The sequence below is a fragment of the Alligator sinensis genome, unplaced genomic scaffold (assembly GCF_000455745.1).
Source record: "Alligator sinensis unplaced genomic scaffold, ASM45574v1 scaffold1129_1, whole genome shotgun sequence".
Taxonomy (NCBI): Eukaryota; Metazoa; Chordata; order Crocodylia; family Alligatoridae; genus Alligator; species Alligator sinensis.
Genome location: NW_005842580.1, coordinates 146,410 through 171,482, shown reverse-complemented (window position 1 = coordinate 171,482; position 25,073 = coordinate 146,410). Strand labels below are relative to the sequence as shown.

At 46.7% G+C, this 25,073-nt stretch overlaps 1 protein-coding gene across 4 annotated transcripts in view; it reads left to right on the top strand.

Moving 5' to 3' along the window:
• FOXJ2 (forkhead box J2) overlaps positions 1-25,073 on the top strand; it is a 39,908-nt gene that overhangs the window by 5,553 nt on the left and 9,282 nt on the right. For 3 of the 4 annotated variants that reach the window (XM_025214397.1, XM_006032618.3, XM_025214395.1), the window contains 5 exons: positions 16,151-16,503; positions 16,961-17,035; positions 20,576-20,644; positions 21,042-21,182; positions 21,690-21,888. In XM_025214397.1, coding sequence (XP_025070182.1) covers positions 16,171-16,503; positions 16,961-17,035; positions 20,576-20,644; positions 21,042-21,182; positions 21,690-21,888 — 817 coding nt within the window. In that variant the 5' untranslated portion in view covers positions 16,151-16,170. The remainder of the gene's footprint in view (positions 1-16,150; positions 16,504-16,960; positions 17,036-20,575; positions 20,645-21,041; positions 21,183-21,689; positions 21,889-25,073) is intronic. The other variant, XM_025214396.1, reaches the window with a different exon arrangement.

Genomic DNA, 25,073 nt, shown 5'->3' with positions numbered 1-25,073 from the left:
AATGTTGAATTTTTCACAATAGTTTTTCTTCTGAACTGCTGTTAAACAAAAAAAATAAATAATAATTCCAAATCCTGCTTTCTCCTCATAGTTTTTTTTAAGGATGGCAAAGTAAGCAGAGTTTAAATAACTTCTTTAAAAATGCCTTCCATGTCCTTGGATGTCTAACAAAAACACGGGGGGGAGCCCACTGCAAAGGAGACGTGGGTGATGTGGGACAAATCACTTCACTGTCCTGTGCCTTAGTCCACCTTTCTGAAGGTGGTAATGGTACTGATCCTTTGTAAATTGTTTGGATGTACAAGGATTGAAAGTGGATGTACAAGGATGGAAAGTGCTATATATAAAGAGCTGGATTTATTATTCCCAGTGTATCTAAGGTACTGAACAGAAGGAACAACCTTGGGAAATTAAACAAAAAACCTTTCAGGCCTTCAAGGAGAAGCAAATAGAGTGCAAACCTTTTTTTTTTCCCCCTTTGCGGTGAAAAGTGCATTACCTAGTCCTCAGCCTAGAACTGCTTTTTGCCTTGGCTTAAGCGCAGATATCCTGGATCTCATGAAACGTCTCTTAAGGTCTCTTATAACCCTTTCTCAGCCAGATCTTAAGGTCTCTGTGCTATCTTTTTTTCGTGGCTTCTTGGTGTTTCTGATGCTTGATTCTTGAAATTTTGTTCTCTCTTGACTTGTGGCTATACCGTGCCCTAGTTCTGTCCTTTTGCTTTGGTCACTTGTTCATTGTCCATTACTGTACAGGTCTCTCACAGCTCCTGCTTCAGCCCACTCACTCTCTTTGGATTAACTCATCTATTCACTTGGCTTCACTACCATCTTAATGCTAGTGATTCTCAAACTTCTCTCCTCAGTCTTGCATCTTGGCATCTCTTTTTGGTATGTTCCCTTAAATGACTTGCTGACAGCTTAAGTTTATCACAGCCAAAATGGAATTCTGTAAAGTCCCTCTGAACAACCTTCCCCATCAATTAATTCCCCCACCCTTTCTTCATCTCTGTGGTAACACCACATCTACTCCTAATCTTCCAAACCCACAGCCTGGGTGTTCACTGACTGTTTTGTGCCAGACATAGACACTTTGTTTATACCCTGCTGCTTCTTCTTTAGCTTCTCTAAATTCAACCCTTTCTCCATGCAGCTAAAATCCCTGTCCAAGCTAGCACTCTCTTCCACTTTGACTGCTACAACAGCCTCCTGACTACCCCCCTTGACAATCATGTCACCCCTCCAGTCCATTTAAACACAGTTGCTAAGGCTATCCTCCTGGATAATTGTTCTCTACATGATCGTTTCCCCCCAGTCTAGTTCCCCCCCCCTTAGCCACCCCATTAAATTCCAATTGCTTATCCTTGCTTTAACGCCTTTTGTATTTTGGCATCTCCCTTCTTGTCTGCCCATGTCTTGGATTGCACTGTCCTCTTGCTCTCCCAACAAGGACAGCTTGACCACTTGCTTTTCCACTTCTGTGACTTTACCCTGTGTTATGTCTATACCATACCCAAGGGAAGTATAGACTGGCAGTGAGAAAACATTATCTTGCCTTCCTTCAGATCCCTCCTCGGCTGACTTCTACCTGGATACCTACAGGAAAACTGCCAACCTACGATGGCCAAACATATTGGGGATTGCACACTTACATACTTACATCCATAGATTATTCATAAATGTCAAATTAGATATAAAGTTAACTGGATTGTTACCCTTATCTTCATGTTCCACTTTCCTGACATGGGAGAGTGCTTAAAAAAAAAAAAAGGCTAGAAAAAGCTGAGACTTCCCTCTCACAGCAAGGAGGAATGAGGGACAGGATAGAGTATCAGGAAGAAGACTCATGGCTCCGTGAGGTTGCAGGGGAGAGAGGAAACTGTCTTCAGCATCTGGAGGGTATGGGAAAGGGGACATAAGGCTTTATTGGACCACTCCTGTTCAGATGGTGGCAAGACAAATGTGAGCCCATTTCAGGACATGCACTCTTTGGTTGAGATCTTAGGGCCATTCTCCTTCATTTCAGGACATGCACTCTTTGGTTGAGATCGCAGGGCCATTCTCCTCCCCAGCCACAGCAAGTGGATAAAATAGTTTTTCTTCTCCCTAGAGCACTACCTCTTCTGTTGGGCTTTCTGCCCTCAGCTTTCATAACCTCTGTGTCCCTCAGTGGGTTAACTGCTCTGTTTATCTCACTGTTGCCTCTCTCAGCACCATCCTCTTCTCCCCACCCCCCTTTCCCTAATCTGTGTGTTTTAAATTACTTATTCCTCTCTATTTAGTGTCTCTGCTGTTTGCAAGTCCATTCATAGCATCTGACCAAGTAGGACGAAAGCTCCTGCCTCTCCCAATAAGTTAGTCTGGTAAGGTGCCACCCTGCCCTACATAACTTCAGACTAACATGGCTAGCATCTCTCTGTCATTTATATATGTTGTTTTCAATTAAAAGCTTGTCCGTAAAAAATTTGAGGGATGACAGTGGTCCATTGATTGAGAACATTTGGGAGCCACTGTTTTAGGCAAGCCAGAGATTGCTGGGACACTGTGGGACTGTTTGCTATCTCATCAGTAGAAGAATATGTTATGTGGTCTGCTTCTGGCCATGTAGAATAAGTGTCATATCTGTAGAAGTCCATTTGCTCATTAATTTCTAGAAACTTGGTGTGCAGCCCCTGCCAGGGCTTAGAATCCACTTCTACAGATGACATAACCTGGTGTTTGACATATTTTAGTGCAGGGGTCGGCAATTATTTTGAGTGGAGAGCCACTTACTGAGTTTTGGCAAGTCATCGAGGGCCGCATGATAGGCAGCTAGTGGCAGATAAATATTAATTTTCTAACTTTTTTTAGGGGCCCTGCGGGCTGGATAGAATGGCCTGGCAGGCCGCATCTTGCCCACCCCTGTTTTAGTGACTCCTGAAGGGTTCACATTGACTGAACTCTCAGTGGTTTAACTTCCTGTGAATAGGTTTCAAACACTTCTAGTCAGATTTAATTTTAAGTATGCATGGATGGCATTCACGTTACCCAACCAGTCTGCTGATGTGTAAGCTCTGTAGTATTGCTAGTATTATATCACATAGGAAATGGTCATTTTTTCCACTGATAAATCCATTTTTATGGAAATAAGTATAACATCTCATATATGAAAATGTATGACATTCTTTTATCCTTAGTTTCTATAGCTATCTCTTCTGTAGTAAATGCAGTATCTTGTGCAGATCTCATTACTTGAATATAAGATGACGCCCCAATAATTAGATTTTATGTATGGAAAATCTATAAATTTGCTATAATTTTCTAGGTATAGAATCTAATTGTTGGAGTGTTATCTTGAATTTGGCCCCTTCCCCCTGTTACAATAGAGAAAATAAATCTGGGGGTCAGGTAGCCCTTTTGCCCGCTGCACCTCCAACTTCTTCTCCCTACAGCCCCTTCCCTTTTTCTTTACTCTGAGACCCTGCTCTCCTTGAGCACATGAAAGTGAGGAATCAATTAGAAAACACTGATCTTGAAATAAACATAGCTGTAATAATTCCATGTAGCGCCAATAGACTTAGTTAATCCAGAATTGATGTATTTTACCTTTTTGAAATTGCTGCAAGTTTTTTAGCACAGGTACTCCATAAACACACTTTTAAGTAGCACTTTGGCACCTGCTTATATACAGTACAAACTATGCATGATATTAGTCCAAAGCCAACAAGCTCATGATTTATCATAGTTCTTTGGGCTGGGCCCCAGCAGTCTCAACAGCATTTTAAGCCATGATGACCACACAAATCAGCACTGTTTATTGTGTGTGTTTATGTGTCTACTGCAGATACCCTCCCCTAACCCCACAAAGGATTCATGTGCAATTAGCCCCCACTCACAAGTGGAATTGAGTATTCTTGTCACAAACCCCAGGGATCTTCCAAAAATTTACATGCAGATGAGTTGCAAGGCAACCTGTTCTGGTTCTACCTCACGGAGGGTGCAACCACAGTAATATATAACAAGCTGAGAGAGGGAGCAACTGAACGACTGTGGGTGATTTGTTTGGGCCCCCATTTGATGACGTCTGCCAGATATTTAAGGCAGATGAAGAAGCAGGAATAATTGGAAATGGGACAGAAAGGTGCAGTTCAGCTTTGGGAGTAAGGAAGAAATCTACATATAAGTAGTGGCTCACCATGACTTAAAAAAAAGTTAGCACTGAGAGGTACTGCACTCCATATATCTTATTCACGTCAACTGCACTAATCTATCTTTGTATGCTTGGGAGATACCATTAGGTGGTTTTCTGCCCTGGTAGTTTTACTTGCCTGCCAGGGGAGAGATCCTTCTTTTCAACCTTGATTGACTCAGTGTATTTAGAGAGTAAAGGCTTATCTGTTGCACTGCAGGTAGGTCGACCCCTGTGAGAGTCTACAAATGCCTCCAAATGCGAGTATGTTGGCTACACAATTTACAGGGTTGGGGAATTGCTGCTGGGCTTTACCCCAGCTTGTTTTTGGCTTGGGGAGCAAGCAAGACTAGGGAGCATCTGAACTCCAAGGCCTCTGGGATTGGGGTTTGGGGCTTGCATATAGGATGCCTGCTATGGATTTGGGACTATCTGAAGCCTCAGGCAGAAGAGTCTGGGAGGTAGCGCCACACGGACTTGAACGATTTACACTCTGCTCAGTTGATAGAATTTGGAACTGATTTGGCTGATTTGGGTGAAAACACAAAATTAAAAAAAAAGAAGTGGTAGGCCTTTTGGCTAAGATCAATCAGTTTAGTTACGAAATGGAGGGTGTCAGGGTTGGCTCTGGCCCTCCTGGTGTCAGCCTGGTAGCAGCAGCACCTCCAGGCCCAGTGCCAGTTTCCTGAAGAGGGAGCACCTGCCCTCCCCACTTTTTCTTTTTTTTGGCCCTTTAAAAAAAAAAAAAAAAATCCCATCAGCATGTTTGCCTCATAGAGGCCACATATTTTATAGTCATGCTCAGTGTTTGCTGCCTTAAATCAACTTCCATTGCTGAATACATGCTGTTTTTTTGTCAGCAGTTTAATGATAGACAATGTATTTAATGAGATTTTCTTGTATGTGAATGCAAGATGAGGGGCTTCTTCCCCATGCTGTTTGGGGGGAAAAAGCTTGTCTTGTAGTTGAGTAAATATGGTATTTTATACCTGATTCTTTTTTTGATATAGTCTCTAAATTTCAGTGGCAGTCTGGGTACTATATATGTATTAAGTACAAGACCTATCCTTCCTGGAAGGTTTGTACTGGGTACCATAATGGTGCGCCCAAGATTAAAACACTCTTGTGCATTCTGCTTGTTTCAAGGGGTAAAATACTTTCTTTTGAATATAGTTTTTCTATGACCGGCTCATAACTGGTTTCCAAGGCAAATTTCATTCCAAATAAGTACTCATAAAATTGAGTTACTCGAAAAATAATGTCCAATGTCTCTTTCACAGTGTAAGAGAAATTGTTCTGTTAATATTGTTGAAGTAAATGTCATGGATTTCTCTTTCCCACCTTTGCATATGTTCAAAATTAGAGTTCCTAGCTGTATTCATAAAGTATTTCACCGTAATTGAGGAATACCCTGGATTAAAAACTGCCAGAACAGTAGAATTGTTAATTGCACTTCTTAAAAAGCCTTATTTTGTCTTTTGTTCCAAGTCCACTTACATTTTTTCCTTGTAATACTGACACCATTGTTGTTATAGATGTACTTGGAGTAAGTCTTTCATAGTAGTTTTAACAGTTAAAAATGATCCCAGCTTGAAAGCATTTTTAAGTATATAGCCACATTCTTGATAGCATGAATACTGTCTTTTAACAGGTGTTTTGCCTTCTCCCTTCCACACCTATGCTGTGCTATAAATAGCCAAGTTATTTGTTAACTTTGAACCCATATTCTTGCAATGTTTACAGTATCCCTCAGAATTTCTCAAGGGTCCCTCTGCATTTCTCTCATATCTACATAGCAGACAATAAAATAGAAGCCTTTGAGAGCTCAATTGATTCATTTTTTTTAACTAGGCAAGACATACTACATGGTAACCTTTCAAGCCCTTTGTGCATCTCCACAGCAAAGATATTAAAACTTTAATAGTGAATGTTGCATCCTAGCCCTCAGTTATTAGAATCTGGCTCTAAGACCACCTGTTGATGCGTTTAAAGCAGGTCATGTTCTGTAAACTTCACCCTTACTGCCAGTTTTGCACATAAATTCTGTGGTTTTGGAAGTAGATGCTGATCCATTTCCAAACTGGGGTTTATGGTGACTTTATAGTCCCCACAATTCCTCACACTTCATCAGTTTCAGGAACACACACAGGCAGTGCAGTTTCTTCATTAAACTCAAGATAGGCAATTAGAGAAACTGCAGGAGCAGAGTAATTTCATATCTGTAGGATTTCACAAAACAAGGCACTGGTTGAGCCTTAGAAAATGCAGGTTTGGCCTTTTTTTTTTTTTTTTTTAGTGTGCGCCATTATGCCTTTTGCTAAACTTGTGATACATCAAACAGATTCATGTTTCTTTCCAGTTTACCAGCAGACCTAGTCTGTGATGTACTGTACTTCGCTAATTGGCAGAAACTGTTTTCATAATACAGGACTGTATCCGTATAACAATTACCAAGTGCCCTTGTAATTTACATCTATCAGCAAACATCCACAACTTCTCTTCCTTTGATTATGATGCTTTTCGGTTTCTCTTACTGTCAGACTGATCAGGAAATTTGGTAGAAATTGCAACTGTTGCATCACTGGTATCTATTTGCATGAACACAGCCTGCAAGGTTTGTCTCTCTTCTCTGTTGCACTGCAGACTTCTCAGTACTGGTGTCATAGGCCATCTTGTTAGGGACAAGCACAGATTTTGTAACAGTCTCCTTCATATTCACAGAGCTAGTATCGTGCTACTTGCTGTTAGGTGACAACAACTTCCTTTTGTTGAATTCCTTTCTCCTTTGTGGCATATGACAAGCATGGTCTGTGTGTCCCCTGTTACCACATCTCCAGCACCTCATTTTATTGTAAAAATATTACTCTGCTTGCTGGGTTGTTTCCAAGCAATGGAAATGTGATTCTCAGTACAGTGACTTCTGTCATCTCTTTGCTGTCAGGGCTGGTTTTCTTTTTTCATGCAGCATATAAGCAAAAGGGTTTTATTTTGATTGACTTGAACACCAATCGTGTGTCCACTGCTCTTTCCAGATTAGATTTCCTTTTATGAACAATATGCAGTAGCCTCTCTTTTCATTCTGGATCTCCAATTCCAGAAACAAGCAATTCCCTAAGGGCTTCTCACAGATACTTATTAAAATGGTAGGTGGTAGACAGCAATTTGAGACTAGGCAGGAAATCAGATATGCCTTCTCCTTCATTCTGGTTTCTTTTGTGAAATTTCCCTCTCTCAATGAGGAAGCTTGCTTGGGTTAGATAACGTTTTAAACATCTAATTCCTGTGATACGAGTCCATATCTCCAGGTTCCTGAGGGAAAATACAAGCCTTTCAAAACGGCAAACGTCTCTTGCAGCTAGAGTTAGGAAAATTGATTTCTTCCCCTGCTCCCCTTTCTGGTACTGGGATAAAAATATTGCGGCACCCTTTGCACATACACTTCAAAATCCTCATTTCTTTCCTCAGAGTAGAAGCTGTCTATTTTTCCAGGTATAGCCATTTTTACCCTTTTTTATTCTTTTCCTTTTTGGAAGCTTTAAAAGTTTGGGCCAGCAGTTTAATTGGATCAGAATAACAACAAGAAAAAATAAAGTGGCAATGAATCTAGTTAGTAGATTGTGTGTGTCTTTAACAGGTTACACCCAGTCTCATTTCATTCACGCTGTCACTGTACAGCTTCAGCTGCAGCTGATTCCAAACCGACAAGTCTTTGAACACGGCCTCAAAGAGGCAACTAAGCCATAACCACACTCACCACAGTTTTTGAAGTGCCATGCATCATAGCCAGGATTTTTCAGTCCTGCCATGCTGGATAGGAAGTACCTGGCCAAGAGAGACAATTTTGCAAAACATCAGGACAGCCAAAGTATTAAATTCTTTGGCCAATCACTGCCATGTGCAGCACAGGAAATCTGAGACAGGGGAGGGCCAGGTTTCATTTTTGGCCTCAGACAGTCACTGCTCCCAGGATGTTTAAAGCAAGACAGCAGCTTGTTCTGAGACAAGTAGTTAAATATTACTTGTCTGGAGTGAATTTGTGGTTATTCAAAGCCACCCGATGATAGGATTTTCCTTTAGTAATTCCCATTCTGCCTGAAATTTACAAACCACCATATGCTTAAATGCAGATTTAAGCTCACTCCTCCATCACCCTTGCCCTTCTTGATTTGGGATTATAGTGGAGATTAGTGCCCAGATAGGAAGGCTGTGTATCCTAGGGTTACCATACTTTGGGATTTTCCTGGACATGTCCTTTTTTTGGGTCATCCCATCTCTGTCTGGGTGGTTTCTTAAAATAATCAACAGAAGTTCAGGATTTTGCTCTGCTCAGCATCAAAGTTTTTCCTAGTACTTTCTGGCTTGCCCTAGCAAGGAGCTGCTTGGGGCTGGAGAGAGCAGGGGGCGGAGGGTGATTGGAGGTAGGGGGCATCATGTGCATCTATGCACATACGCACACGTGGCTGACGTGCAGCCAGGCAGGCCCCAGCAGCTGCATGCAGATAAGTCTATGGGGGGTGGGAGTTGGAGGCCCAGGGCTTGGGGACTGTCTGGGGAAGGAGGGGTGTGCGTGCGCGCGCACGTGCGCCTGTTGGTGCTGAGGGGGACATTGGAGCAGCAATAGGGCGGGGGAGACTCCTGTCAATCCAGCTGGGGAAGGGGGTGGAGGGGCCCTTCTGGGGCAGCAGGGAAATGTGTGGCCTGGCCAGCAGCACTGGGGTCAGTGCCCTCAGGGGTGGGGCAGCTGGGAGATATTGCAGGAGCGTGGGGCACAGGTAGTGGGGTTGCAGGTTGGGAGTGAGGGGCACCAGCATGGTCTGGGGGGCAGGGTACTGGGGGTCATGAGTGAAGGGCAGCAGCAAGGCTGGGGGGGCTGTGGCTTGGGAGTGAGGGGCAAGGGTAAGTGTAGCAGGGTAGGCTACCTAGGGGTGGCCACATTTACCCCCAGTTCCTTAACCATGCCAGTTTTGCCCTACAAGCACCCTCGTTCTCTCCTGCCATGTCTTGTTGATATGATGAATATAGGAAGGCTAGATCCCATTAACCCTGTTGTTTCTAAACCCCTTGATGTCCCGCTTCACTGTGGATGGTTCCCGAGTCTGTCAGCCTTATGGGCCGTATGCGTGGCTCCAACCACCCCTTTACCACACCCCAAGCCTCACAGATGATACTGGCATTGTCTTGCCTAGGCCTCGTATTAATTCAGCCCCTTGTCCTCGCTGGGCTGTCCGCACCCTCCCTGGCACCAGGCTCTCTGCAGCCCTGTCTCTGCACCCTCTTTGGCGTCGGGTTCTGTTCCCCCCCATATGCTGTGCCCTCTCTGGCACCAGGGTCCCCACACTGCAGTGGGCCCCAATGAGGCCGCCTCATTCCCCAAAAAGCTGCACCCAAACCACCGGTGTTATCGGACAGCACACCAACCACAGCCAACCACCATGAGTCCCGGACTGTAATGTGACACAAAACTCACGTCATGCTGTGCCCCTTTGAAAGAGTAAAACTCCCTCTCTGAGGCTCAGTGCCTAATAGGCAAGGATACCTTATGGGCTCCTGGTGTGCCCTTTGTTCTAAGGGTAGCATATCTGCCAGCTACCACATCTCTGGGCCTTTCCTTCTTGGAGGCTCCTTCCCCTTCAGCTGCTGGTAGGAAACCAACTCCCTGGTCCCAGCTCTGGGGTTTATATGGGCCTAGGGCCCTGCCTCCTCCGGCCAGCTGATCAGGTGCAGGTGCGGCCAGTACCCTCATTAACTGGTTGTCATGGCAACCTGCACCTGGGTTCTTATCTCTGCTCTAAGAGGAGCAGGCACCTTAGTGACCTGCGACAGTAGGGCATGGGCATATCACTGCCCCCCCCAACATGGCAGGTGTCCTCTTCTTTGAAACTGGAAATATGGTAACCCTGTTGTATCCCTGATGTTCGCAAATAATTCATTTCATTTGAAATTCTCTTCCTCATTACAATGCTAGGTAGTTGATGTAGTTGGACCTACCAAAATACATTGATTTGGGCTGAATATATTGGTTCTGTTAAGAAGCTCTTTCTGAGGGAAATCATAGGACTGGGGCTAAGGGAATGAAGGCTGGGAAATGGAGATTGGAAAAATCATGACTGGGAAATGGAGATTGAAGGAATCATGTGTGTTGTAGTTGCTCCAGTTTAGGCTCATTTGACATTACTACGAAATGTAAAGCTGGTTCACTATTTGGATGGAAGATATGTGAGGGGATAGACATTCAAACAGGTTACCTCAGCATTAACTTGTGGTCTAGGTTGTTCCTAAAGCCATTGTGCTGCTTAAATTGACACCTTAAGAGGAGATGTAGAGGTGAAGGCCTGATTTCCTGCGGTCATTAAAGGTCTCACATCATCTTTCATATGAGACAGAATAATACACCCGATGTTGCGGCAAGGCTAAAGTTTCAGCAAGTCTCCTCTGAAGTAGTTCATACAATTTTTATCTGACATTGGCCTCTTCACTTCCTGTCCTAAGCAGTTGTTAGCTTGGCTCTGTGTTTTTAAGCAGCTCCTGCACTTCCCATCAGAAGTCGCGGTGATTCAGCAGCGGGTGATCCTTGTGTGTGTGTGTACAACCACCAAACTTGCATTGAAGTTGCATACTTTTTCTCTTCAGTCAAGACATGCAGAAGTTCAGCTTTTTAGCCTGTGCTTGGGGTCGAAGGTAATCCATTTCTCACCTTGCATGCATTTCCCAGAGGAGTCGGGTAAGCACAGCGCTGCCTGCCTGAGATGGAATTGAACCCGTTGCACTTTAACCTGGCATTTAAGCGTGTAACTGATAATCCAAACTAGTCTCTCAGGGTTGGGTTGGCAGGTTAAGTGCCCTGTGAAAACTATCTTTTCCCTACCATGAACTTTGTTTCAGTTTTTTTAACTTAATTTTTTTGGTTTCAGCACATTTTTTGAGAGAGAGAATGGGATGTCTTTACGCTTTGCATATATTTTGTTTTGTAATTCCAGAGTCCTACAGCTAAAAATCTCACAAATGTGGACTTCCACTGTGAAACAGCTACATAAAATCACAGCGGCATACTATGGATTAATCCGTTGTCCTGTACATGTTGTTGTTGTAGCTGGCATTTTTACTAATGCATTTCTACAAGACTAAACATGCAATTGCTGTTTATTTCATGTGTGCTTTCCCCCCAACATTTACTTGGAGATGGTTCTTCAGCAAGGACTGGTCATTGGGGATGTCACTAATCCACCCCCAAACCAAGTTGCTTTTAGGGCTCATCAACAGGGATACTGCAGAATTAGATTTACTTCTGCAGTGTTTAGTCTTTACTTGCAGCTAGTGTGAAGCTGTGTTCATTTTGTCATCTTTATGCCCAAATGTATCATAGGATCTCTTACTCTCACTCACACTTTTGTGATTTCCTCTTATAACTGTAAAATAATCCAATAAGGTATGTCTTCATACATGTTAGAGGCTGGAAGGGTGTTCATGAAACATTCCCATCTGTAGAAGGTCACATTTGCTCCTTGTATACATTACCAAATGGGCCCCAAAAACTTTTGGAAAGGGGAGTGACACGCCTTTAGTCACTCCCACCTGGTGAAGAGCGAAAGCCCATCTGCATAAAATTGATTCTCCCCAGAAGCAAAAGAGTTCCTGAGTGCTGGTGCCTGAGAAGGGGGAGGGTGGAAGGCAGGGTGGGGAGTTCAAGAAATCCCTAGGGAAGAGGGGATATTTTGTGGCCCCAGCCAAAGCTTGGAGAATCCATCTAGGCCTCAGCTAGGGCAAGCTAAATGAGTCTGACAGGATGCTAGCTAAGAAAAGCCACGTTCAGAGAAATCACTGGTTAAAACAGGGGCGGGCAATTATTTCAGGCAGAGGGCCGCTTGCCCAGTTTTGGCAAGCTGTTGATGGCTGCATGGGTAGCCCCACCCATTGACAGGTGCCCCACCCCCTGGTCACCATCTTGGGCCCAATGTCCGAGTGTCTTGGGACCAATGTCCCAGGGCCAGCACCGGTGGGGCCCAGAGCGGGGTGCAGGCTGGCAGGGGTCTGTTGAGCCAGGCTGGGCTGCACCAGCAGGGAGAGTGGGGAGCTGGCCTGGCTCCATAGAGCCCCTGCTCTGGATCCTGCCAGCGTTGGACCTGGGACACTGGTGTGGGCCCCACACTCCTGCTCACTCCCAGTGCCCCCCAGCCCCGTGGTACAGGCTGGGGGCAGCGTGCAGCCCTGACCCTGCACTCACCGGCAGGGAAGGAGCTGGTGCAGAGTGCAGGGAAAAGCAGCCCTTCACCCACCCTATGGCCAGTGTTCCCTGCTCGCAGCCTGTGCGGGGCTCTCCTGAGCAGGCACAAGCAGCCCCACAGGGCTGTGAGCGGCTGCAACACAGGGTGCCAGCCACAGGGTGGGCAAGGGGCCGCTTTTCCCTCCATGCTCAGCACCAGCTTGTAACCCGCCCCCGCTGCCAGCCTGGCCCCGCGCCGGCTCCAGGCTCGTGCTGGGCAGCCCAGAGGTGGCAGTGGCAAGTCGGGGGGCCACAGCTGCTGCTGCTGTGCAAAGCCCCAACGGGCGAGCCTGAAGCCGGCACAGGGCCCAGGCTGGCAGTGGGGGGTGGTTTACAAGCTGGTGCAGAGCGTGGGGAAAAGTGGCCCTTCACCCGCCCCATGGCCAGTGCCCCGTGTTGCAGCCGCTCGCAGCCGGTGTGTGGCTGCCTGTGTCTGCTCAGGACACCCCTGCGTGTGCTGCAGCAGGCCACAGGGCAGGTGAGGGGCTGCTTTTCCCTGGACCCCTTCTCTGTCCAGGGTCCTCCTCACCCTCCACCCCACCTTACCTGAGCTTCCTGCGCTGGGGCAGCCACATGGTCCCAGGCCAGAAGCCCCTGCTGGGGCTCCCGGCTGGGGGGCAGGGCTGGGCAGGACCTGCTGTTGCAGGAGTCCTCTGGGCTTCTCCTGGGTCCTACTGCCCCTGGTTTCTGTCATTTTTTACAGGCTCCAAGGACAGATCAATATTAATTTTCTAAATTTTTTCTAGGGGCCCTGTGGGCTGGATAGAATGGCCTCACGGGCCAGATGCGGCCCACAGGCCATATTTTGCCCACCCCTGGGTTAAAAGGATTACTTTGGAGCTGTTTCTAGATAGAGAAGGAAGGTGAAAGATTGTATTTTTGACCTTCTATTTTTGTGTCTCAAACTACAGTTACTTTTGCCTGCATTATTTATCTTTCTGTAACAAAACCTTTTTTTCCTGTTTTACCTTACTGATTCTCTGTGGCAAGTGTGATCACAAAGCAGTGGGTGCTTCAGGCATTCCTCTTCCTCAGAAGGAGGGGATCTGCTTTCTTATCTTTGCAAACCCAAAGAGTGTCAGAGCTTCCTTCACTGGAGCTGAAAGGGTCTGGTCTGGGGCAAAGGAGACTAAGCTTGGTTTGGGGTGAGGAGTCACCCCAGGAGCAAGATCTAGTCTGTCCCTTAAGACACACAGCAGAACAAAAAGGAGAAGCTGGGGCTCTGACCATCTTAACAACGTGGGGCTTGTCACAGGGGATTTACATGCGAGTTGTAGTTATGCTGGGTTTGAGTACCCAGCAAGTTTTTTCTTCCTCTCACTGTATTTAAAAAAAAAAAAAAAAAAAAAAAATATATATATGATTACCCTGAGACCAGTTTCAGTCATCAAGGAGTTATCAGTCAGTTAATGAGCAGCTGAAAATAGGCTTGTAACAGAAGGCCTGATGTAACTCTCACTCCTGAGTTAACTAGAGAGTGAGCAGTCATCGCTGTTATCTCTGCTAGCCTGATGGGGAGATGGATAAGTGTGTTGCAGTAGGACCTTTCCTCTCTGCTACATAGGCAGAAGAATGGTTCCCTCTGTCACAGATACTGCAAGGTCCGTTTTATATTTCAATGTGTGTATTAGGTGTAAGTGATCATGCTGGCTGTGTGATTCGAGGTATTTGCAGCTGTAGCTGACTGCTATGTCTGAACACAGGATGCAATCAGCTCACTTAGTTATTTGTACAAGTACTGGGGGTTTTTGTGTGCAGCTGTGAAAACCCAGCTTGTGAGCGTGTGTGTGTCAGGCATAGACCTTTGTGTGCTTCTGTGTTCTGAGAGCACAGGGTGCTGCAGAGTTGTGTCTGTGCATGGGCGTGCTGGGTGCATGCGTGTCTGGATCTGCGCATGTACACAGTGTCATCCCCAAAGACCTATTTTTAGAAAGAAGATCTGATTGTTAAACTCACTGAGAGGGTGTTTCCCTGTCTCATCCGATCCGCTCGGTGTGGTGATGCAGTCAGTGGAAGGGGCCAGATGACTAATTTTTCCCTGGCAGGGCGTGTCTGTATTAATCGGTTATCTCTGTGTGTGCACGCGTGGTTTATCTGTTACCTGGCCATGCTTCATGTGTTAGTTTTATTACCTTTGGGAGTGCTGATGTGAATCTCTGATCTTTTTTAAAAGTGAATTTCTGACTGGTAGAAGGTGCAGACCTGGCAACCAATAGACTTAATCCCCACTACTCTGTCCAGGTTCAGTGGAGACTATAGCCAGACAGATTGATCGCCACAGCCTGGCCTCAGATGGGCCAGCACTAGCTATGAATGGAAGTAGAATTTAGTCCTGGGTACAGCCAATGAGGGCTAGCAGGGAGGGTGACTTTTCTTTTAACCTGACACCCTGGTTGGTAGCATACTAGCTCATCCCATATAAATTACCAGATATTTGATATAACAACAAAGGCACTGGGATAGGATCCCTTCGTATAATTGCTGCCCACCTTCAGCAAGTGTGTTTTATTTTTATGAAAAGAAATATGGTCTTAACCCGTGAAAGGACTAGAAATCAAAAGACCCTGGTTCTTATTTCCTGCTCCTCTGAAGACTCATGGTGTGACTTTGGACAAGTCATTTCTCTTTGTGTGCATCTCTCTGGTTTCTGAGTTTGGAGATAATATTTATTTACCTGTGGTGGGGCTTTGTTAAGTAAAAGGCTTTGTCATACTTAGGGAAAAATGTGTTAAAGAAGAGTAAAATCTAATTTATATAATTACTGCTTTTGAAATGGTCTGAGTCCTGGCCTAATGAGGTAGATAAAATTACGTGTATGTTGTACTACATAAGCATGTGGGCTTTTAAATTGGCAGGCAGGGCTGGGATTAGATATAATGTCACGTGATGCAGAAAGAGGTAGCAAGCCTTGAGGAAGACATTCACCGCTTCCCCACACATTTCCAGTTATGAACTGTTCAGGTGGGGTTATGTAGCCAGTGGCACTCAGTCCTGACTGGCTTAGGAGCCATGTGAGCAGTCAGCATTAACCAAAGACCCACGACAACATCTATGCCCTGCAAAGTGTGACAAATATTCCCATTTAAATGAAAAAAATGATGGTATTGGTCTATAAGTAATAGAAGCAGATAGCATGTGTTGGGCATTATTTATAATTGCAGGAAAGACATAATGCACACAGCTAAAGAAACAAGTTTAATAACATTTTCTGTGACGAGCCCTACATGATATGTTGATGAACCACCTGTGGCTCAGAGAAACAGTCTTGAATATTGCTTGTAGGGTGTGATGTAGATACACTGCTTCCTCCTTAGCTGTGATCCTACATCTCTCCTGAGGAGCTAGACTTGTCAGGTTATCGAGCGAGGGGGCAGTCCCTCAGGGTACCATCCTAGGCCTGTCTTGCTAAGGGGATGTGGTCATGGTACGACTAGGATGCAGCTGGTGGAATAGTCCTATCTCTGTGAAATACCTTCCTCCGCTGTCCAAAGAATTTTACCTGAACAGAATCGGGCTACTCAGAATAGAATTGTGCCCCTAAGGTTACCATGCCAGGTCTGTCCTGACTTTGAGATGTTATTTGCAAGAAGAATGCACTGTTGTATGTAAGACAGTCCCTATAGATGTTTTGTGAGGGGTTAGGGAGGGCATCCTTCCCCTCTGTTATCTGGGTACAATTTGCTTGTATCATTAGGTCCCATGACTGTTCCTTTCTCCCCACAGACGCTCTTACTTCCGGCATCATGGCCTCTGACCTGGAAAGCAGCCTGACTTCCATAGACTGGCTCCCCCAGCTCACCTTGCGAGCTACTATTGAGAAACTAGGGGGTTCCTCACAGTCAGGACCCCCAGGGGCTGCACGAAAGTGCCCCCCTGGATCCCCCACTGACCCTAACGCCACTCTGAGTAAGGATGAGGCTGCAGTGCACCAAGACGGGAAGCCACGTTACAGCTATGCCACGCTGATCACATATGCCATCAACTCGTCACCTGCCAAGAAGATGACACTCAGCGAGATCTATCGTTGGATCTGCGACAACTTCCCCTACTACAAGAATGCTGGTATCGGATGGAAGGTGAGGAGCATGGAGTCTGCAATGCCATCTCCACCAGCTTGAGAGACCTCATTTTCCCCCTCCGTAGAGAGTGTTCCCTGAGTAGGGAAAAAAAGCCAGGCACAGAAGTAGATGGCCATCTGGAGGAAGCAGGGTTCCAGATGTCTCCTAATTTCCCCTGGAGTATTTGAGTGTTGAGGAACCCCGTCCTACTAAGAAAGGCCTACAAAAATACCTTCTGCTAATCTGTCCCTAGCCCAAAAACCATCCACACTTGCCCCTCCATGGGTATACAAAGAGGACCTTAGCCTCTAGCAGTGTAATTTCCTCTGCTTTCCCTAGTTTCTCGCATCCCCATCCTGGGAATATACAGACTACTTGCCTCCTCTCGGCCCTTTTTCTTTTTCACCCTTTCTTGGTGAAGGCTGCATTATGCTCTGTGGTTATCTACACAGTATTTATCTGCATCTCTCCACAGAACTCCATTCGCCACAACCTGTCTCTAAATAAATGTTTCCGGAAGGTGCCTCGGCCGAGAGATGATCCTGGGAAGGTGAGAAATTCATACGTTTCCAGACAAGTAGCTTAAGCTGTGGGGAAGAATCCAGGGTCTCCTCTTTTCCTGCTGTGGTTAGAATTCTGAAATATATGAAGTGTGATGCATTGAACATTAAGCAGAAGAAGACAGGGAGATCTTTACTTGTGTTCAGTGAACACAGAATTGTTCATTAAAAGGGTGCTCTACAAAGGTGCATAAGCAGGTGTTAGCCCCCTTTTTTTCCTGTTCTGTGATTTTTAATTGGCTTGGAAGGTTTTTGCATGGTTTTTTGTTTTCTTTTTTTTTAAGAAAAAATTAAAAATGTATTTTTTCTGTTTGTTTTTTATATTTAAAAATGCAGTTCTTGTCTAACCAGTTCTACGTGAAAAACTTTACGGGTAACTGGAGAACTGGAAGGACTATGACATTGTGGCTTTCAGGGAAATGAGAGCGAAGGAAGCAAGAGTAGAACCACTGTTCATATGGACTTTAAAATTTGGGGGCTGAAAAAAATATTGCATTTAGCTCAGGTGTCTTAAATACTGGTAAGAGTGCTTTTTTTTTACCTCAGCTCATTCAATAAGGACTGACAGAACTCCAGGTGTAGAAAAGGAATAGAAGGTCTGTAAGGGAAAATTCCAGCAAAACTAAAAGTGAATATTGTTAAGGTGAGAAGAAAAAAGCAGAGGAGTTGGGGCCTCCAGAGGTTTCTTTCTCTTGCATCATAAAATTGCAACAACCCCCCAAAAAAAAAAAAAAAAAAAAGGCCTCAAGTCCAATGCCTTTTCTTTGCTAGTCTCCTTTAAGGGCTTGGGTCTTCAGTTAACATAATCTAGGTATCTGAGTAAAATTAGGTGGGTGTCTGCTGGTTGTGAACATTCAGGTTGGTTTAATACTCTGTTTTAGTAAACATGGATTGGTTGCATGATGTAGGTGCATATTAGGTAGGGCTGTGCGAAATTTCGCTGGGTGTTTAGTTTTGAAGCTGTTTTGATGCATTTTGAGCTCGAAACAGTGAAATCGAAACGAAACAAAAGCCTTCAAAACGAAACAAGGGCATTCGAAACATTTAGAGTTTGCAGCTGGGCTTACTTGGCTTCAGTGCCAGTCCCAGCTAGCAGCGGCAGCCTTCTGTCATCGGGTGCTCAGATCCAAGGGGCTGCACCCCCCCAGGAGGAGTCTGGCACAGCCCCACAGCCCTCCTGGGGGTGCAGGCCCCCAAATCTGCGCAGCAAATGACAGCATGCTGTTGCTATCAGCTGGGGTCAGCGGCAGCAGCAGTCTTCCCAGTCTTCCTGGGGGCAGATCGGGAGGACTGTGGGGCTGTGCTGGACTTCTCCCGGCGGTGTGGGACCCCGATCTGCATGCCGGATGACAGGAGGCTGCTGCTGCCTTCTAGGACCGGAGCTGGGCACAGCCCACGCCCAGCACTGGGAAGATGCCCATGCTCACCTGCTCACTCCCAGTGCCCCTGCTTCAGCTCTGTGGTACAGGTAGGGAGCAGCATGCAGCTCCGACCCCGTGTGCCCTGCAAACTGGAGTGAGCAACAGCAGCGGGGAACGAGCTGGTGCTCAATGCGGGGTGGGGGAAGCAGTCGCTCCCCCTCCCTCTCCCTGCGGCCAACACCCCATGCTGCAGCCACTCACAACCTGGGCAGAGCTGACCTGCCTCTGTCGCATCACTGGAAAGCAGGCACAGGCAGCCCCGTGCAGGCTCTGAGCGGCTGTAGCACCGGGCGCTGGCCACGGGCAGGGGGAGCGGCCACTTCTCCTCCACGCTAAGCACCAGCCCTTTCCCCACTGCTGCTGCTCCAGTACACGGAGTTGGGGCTGTGCGCTGCTCCCTGCCTATACCATGGCGCTGCAGCGGGGGCACTAGGAGTGAGCAGGTGAGTGCAGGGTCTTCCTGGTGCTGGGCATGGACTGTGCCTAGCACCAGTCCCAGGTGGCAGCAGCAGCCTCTTGTCATCTGGCATACAGATTTGGGGGCTCACCAGACCCCCAGGAGGGCTGCGGGGCTGTGCTGGACTCTTTCCAGGGTGCGGGCCCCCAAGCTGCATGCCAGATGACAAGCGGCTGCCTCTGGGGCCAGCGGCAGCACCAATCTTTCTGGTGCTGGGTGCGGACTGTGCCCAGTGCTAGTTCCAGGTGGCAGCAGCAGCCTCCTGTCATCTGGTGCCCAGATTGGGGGCCCATACCCTGGGAGGAGTGTCTGGCACAGCCCTGCAGCCCTCCCGGGGGTGTGAGCGAGCCCCCAATCTGCGTGCCGGCTAACAGGAGGCTGCTGGTGCCACCTGGGACCGGTGTTGGGCACAGCCCGTGCCAAGTGCCGGGAAGATTGGTGCTGCCATTGGCCCTAGCTGGCAGCGACAGCATGCTGTTATCTGGCGCACAGATCCGGGGACCTGCACCCCTGAGAGGACTGCAGGACTATGCCAGACTCCTCCCAGGGGGCTCAGGCCCCCAGATCTGCGCTCTGGATGACAGAAGGCTTCCGCAGCTGTCTTGGGTCAGCGGCAGCATCAGTCTTCCCAGCGCTGGGCACTGGTTGTGCCCAGCACCGGTTCCAGGCAGCAGCAGCAGCCCTCTGTCATCTGGCATGCAGATCTAAGGTCCCGCACCCCTGGGAGGAGTCTAGCACAGCCCCACAGCTCTCCCAGGGGTATGGGCTGGATCTGCTGGCCGGCCGATAGGAGGCTGCCGCTGCCAGCAAGTGTCACAAGTTCTGCTTTGAACAGTTTAAGATTCAGTTTCCCAGAAATCTCTGCACCTATCTTCTTGAAACTTGGCAGGCTCCATGCCCTCAGAAGGGGCTACCATCCCTGCAAGTTTCATCTGAATCAGGCAAGAAATGACCATGTTTTAGGCATTTTCATGATTCCCCATTATAGCCTATGGGCAAAACATCGAAACAGTTTTGATGAAACTAAACAGAACAATGCTAACAAAACTCAAAACAAAACACTGTCCCAGCAAAATGGGAAAATGGAAGTCGAAATGAAACGGTGCTGTTTTGCACAGTCCAGATCTCCCTAGGAAGCTGACATGAAACTGGCCACACTCTGGAATTTCTTCTGTCCTGATTCAGAAAATGATCCACTAATATGCTTATAGGTTGTCTTGCCCACTCTGGTCATTTGTATCTGATTGGTCTATACTTGACTTAATAACAAATTTTGTGAGAGGCAGAAGACAATGATGAACTTGTTTTAGCAAAAGGGAGATGGTAATATGTGGTCTGGCTTACCACACTGGATCAGACCATTTTGTTATCTTGTCTGGTGAGAACCATAACTTAGTGGCTTCTTTGTGACACTTCAGAGGAAATCATGGGTTAATAGCATTATATCTCATTGGGCAGTAGCAAAGTAGAGGAAAAAAAATTTCCTGCCATCCTGCTGGCAGTCAGCTCATGCCTTGAGAAGAGTATGTTGATGGTTTTGACCTTTAACACATTAGTTTGTGCTGTATGCTATGGGTCTGTTATGCCCTGTAGTAGAGAGTTCCTAAGGCTAATTCTGCTGTCCTCTCACCATTGGGTTGTTTTTTTTCCAGGGTTCTTACTGGACAATAGACACCTGTCCAGATATTTCTCGCAAGAGGCGGCACCCTCCAGATGATGATGTGAGTATGATTCTTTCCTAAGAGCAGATGAAATTACATGGGGATCAGAATTCCCTTCTTGCTCCAGGAAAAGGGAAACCTTCCAGGGCTGTATTGTCATCATACTGGGGAAAGTGGAGTTTGTACAAGAAGGAAAAGTCTGGGACCAGATGAGTCTGACTTCTCTGGTCACACCATGTGGCTGCTATTTCTCTCACCCAGAACCAGTCTTTAGCCTTGCCTGGCACAAGCCTGAGACCTCTTGAATGTTCTTTAACTCCCAGCACTGCCCCCCTCCCACTCCTTTTTAGGGCATGTGGTAGTACAAAGGGGGAGCCAGATTCTCATCTGCAGTTTCACTTTTCCTGCTGTTTCTGATTTCTTCCTTTCTTCTCTCATTCCCTCTCGCCATCCACAGATACCACAGGACTCCCCAGAGCAAGAGGCAAGCAAGAGCCCCCGGGGGGCTGTCCCAGTCAGCACAGAAGCTTCTCTTCCCCCCGAGGCCACCCCCCAACTATCACTGCAGACCACCAGCCCCATTGCTAACTACAGTCAAGTGAGTGACAGGGAAAAAGAAGGTAGTATAAAAGTGATATTGTAGCCATGATGGTCCAGAAATTATGTGAGGGGCAAGAATTTTTTACGGTGATATCTTTTTGGACCAATTATCTAGTTGGGTTAAAGTTAGACAAGCTATTGAATGCAAGAGAAGGGGCAGGAAAGAAGTGGCAGAGCAGGTAAGGGAGAAGAAGTGGAGAGAGGATAGAAACAGGAGGTGGCTTCACTATTGGGAGGAAGAAATACAGAGAAGAGGAGCAGATGAGGGATGAGGAGAATGGCAGGTGGGTTGAGAGGCGGCTGGAGGATAGGGAGAATTAGCACATCCTGGGAGGGGAGAGGTGGGGAGTACTCACAGCCTAGTGCGAATGTCTCTGTTGGGAGAAAAACAGGTGACAAGAGACTAGTGCCTTTTTCTGGTGTATCCCCTCCTTCCTCAAATCTTTCTGTGGAGTTACAAAGTTGTATATCTTTCCCTCCTCTACCCATCATGTATGATCCCCAGCAGGGTGCGGGGCCTGTGGATGCAGCATCCACTGTGGCAGGGGGTCAGGGCCGCGAAGGGGCAGATGTACCACCCCCACTCTACAGCACCAACCATGACTTCAAGTTCTCCTACTCTGAGATCAACTTCCAGGACCTGAGCTGGTCCTTCCGAAACCTCTACAAATCCATGCTGGAGAAATCCTCCTCTTCCCAGCACGGTGAGTACCAGAACTATGCACCTAATGCACCCCTTTTTATCGCCCAATTCTTCCTTTCTAGCAGCCTCTGAAAATGGGGGTCTCTTATTTAGAAATATTCTAGTTCTCCTCTCGGGTGTATTTCATGTGCAACCCTTTCTCAGTCTCTCAGCCCCCATCTCTTTCTACAGAACTAACAATTATTTTAAAATGTATAATGCTGACACATTGGGAACAAAAGGAGGAACAAAAGTGCCTGGAAGGCTGGAGGAATCTGCTTCTGAAGAAAGGCTTGACAGAAAAAAATGTGGATGTCTACTGTCATGATCCAGAAATGCGGGTTTTTGTCAGAGGGAGAAGGTTGTTAGAAACAAATTGTAGAAGAGCCTCCACAAAGGGAAAGGGTAGGAACATTGGCAACGTGTAGGGGGTGCACACAGGTGCACATGAACTCCCTGAGATCGGCCATGCACCCCCTGGAAGCACCATCTGCAAAACCGGAAGTGCCATCGGAAATGCACTTCCAGTTTTGCTGTTGGTTTGTCGATCAGCCGCTGGGGGAGCCGCCCGCCCCTGGCGATTTGGTTCCCCCCCAGACTCGGGAGGCACCAGTCGCCCATGGGTAGGAAGCCCCTCTCACATTGGTTCCTGAAACCTGGAGTTGGACAGAACTCCAAGGAATACAGTGCAAAGAAAAGAAGTGGTTGTAATTTTAATGGGTGAAACCAGTAATCCATTCCTGTTCTCTGCATTCTCTGATTCTGAGAACAGCCAGTAGAGGGCAGCCTCACCTTAGGGATATGAACAGGGGGCACAGAAGAAACCCTGAAAACAATTCCTACTTGCTGCTTTTGTGTTTAGAAACATGCTTTTGAAATATTGAGCTGATGTGGGACAGTCTGTATTAGTAAACCAGGGCCATGCCTGTACTGATAATCATAAGTTCTTAGTCTTTCTAGGCTGCAGTCATAACACTGCTAACAGCGTTCAGACAAACCTGCATGCAGAAGGACTTCTGTGGTTCGTGACTTAGCTGGGTTATTGGCATTGCAGTAGTAGCTGGGATCCCCTGTCATGGGCTGGACATTTTGCAAAGAAGGCTAAAATCTCCCACACAGACTGAGTGTATCCAGTCCCTCCAGCTTAGGCAGCTTTGGTACTGGCTAGCATACACTTTCAGAAAATTCATCATGTATTGAGAGATTGTGCTGATGACTTGGTAGCCAGAATGAGCCAGGGTGGCCGCAGAGCCCCAGCCGAGTGGTAGGTGCTCCTAGAGGTGCTTTCTTTGAACAAGATGTAAAACTGAGCTCAACTTCTAAACAGAGATTTAAGGAGCCTCATTGTGGGAGTGAGTAGCATCCTGGTCATGGGGTTCTGTGCCGTTCACGTAGATGACTCAAATCCAGCATGTGGCTGTATTGACTGAAGTACAGTGTGAGGCTGGCAGGTCTTGGTCCTGTTCCTACCATCACCAAAGATAACAGGTAGGCCTTTTTTGTTGGCATTCTCAGCAGATGTGCCAAACAGTCTGATTTTCCCTGTTTCTGAGAGCGTCAGAATTATTGAAGATACTGGGTATGGTTGAGAATTTAGCACTACTTTAAATAAGGCCCCTTATTAAGGAGTATGGCCTGGCTGAAAATGTTGACCGGGAGTGTTCATTCACTCTTTCTGGACAAACTATTGCTCTCAAAAATATTTGAAGCCAAGAGAGAACTTTGGGGAGACAGCTAAAGAGTTTTCTTCCTGTCCTACTGCTGACATGTGACACTTAGCTGTTAAACGTTTACTGCCTTCCTCCCCCTTCCTTTCAGGAAGCCACAATGTCAGTGGATGTGAGTGATCTTCCTACACAGTGGTCTGGGTTGAAAGGTGCTAGATGAGCATTGAGTAACCCGTATTGAGTGACAGAGAGAGAATGTAATGCCAGTAACTTACAAGTGATGTGCAGCAGCAAAGCTGAATGTGCATGTACACTTTCACTGCTGCTGTAGCATGACTTAAGGGTGCCTGAGATGCTGAGGCCGGCTGGAGGCTCTTGGGGTGAGCTGAACGAAACTGCATGGATCCCCTGGCATTGAGTTAGTAGAGCCAGCAGCTGCTATCCCTTCATGACTGTGGGGAGCAGAGCCAGTTGTAGGTGGGCTACAAGGGGAAATATGAGCCATGTGTTTGGGGGGGCGGGGGAACCAACTCCCTCCCAAATCTTGCCATGGTGTCAAGCAACATGGGACTGAGACTGGGTTGCTCCACACATGCTACCTCCTGAACCACCTCAGTGTAGCACCATGAGTAGGGTAGATAGGTCTGCTGAGAGGCAGAGCTTGGGTTCAGTGCCAGTCGGACACAGCCTTGCTGCTTTTGTTCCAGCCTGGGCACACTTAGCTTGGATGTCTCTGCCATATGCCTGAAAAGAATGCCACAGGGCAAGATGGGTCTTGGTGATCTTAAGGTAGGCAGTAGGGTTATGCCAGAGGTTTGGGAGTGGAGTGTACTGGGAGCAGTATAGAACCTAATTCAGCCCTGAGATTAGAAAGTTGAGAACTACTGATCAGGAGACAGAAAGCAGAGTATATTCAGTAGAGATAAGGAGATACAGGTACCACTGTATGATGCATTGGTAAGGTCCCATTTAGAAAACTGTGCTGGTCTGGTCACCAACATTCAATAAAGATTAACTTAAACTGGAAGGAGTTCAAAGAAGGGGTACAGGGATGGTTAAGGGAACAGATACCTTTTCTTATGAAAGATTTGAAGATCTTGGCTTGTTTATCTGAACAGAACAGAGCTTGAGAGGGAACACAATCACTGCACAAGTGCATTTGTGTGGAAAATTATAGTGGGGGGGTGGAAGACGGGATTTTTTTAAAGCTGAAAAATAACACTAAATCAAGATCAAATAGCTATAAAGTGGTTTATGGACAAATGTTGCAAGAAATCCTCTTCTTTTCAGTCTATCAGAGGAGCTAAGTTTTGGAATGATCTTCCAAGCTAAGTAGTTTGGGGCCAAAAATCGGAATTGTTCTAAAACTGAACTCAGTAAGTTTATGGATGGGGTGGTGTGATAGGACAGGGAGCTCTGGTTCAACAATCAGTGTGTGTGTTATGTGGAATCCTGTATCTTCAACCCCTGTATTGGAATATAGAGGTAACCGGTTTACACTGTGGCAAGTGTCTATTAATCTCATGCTCAGGGCTTTTGC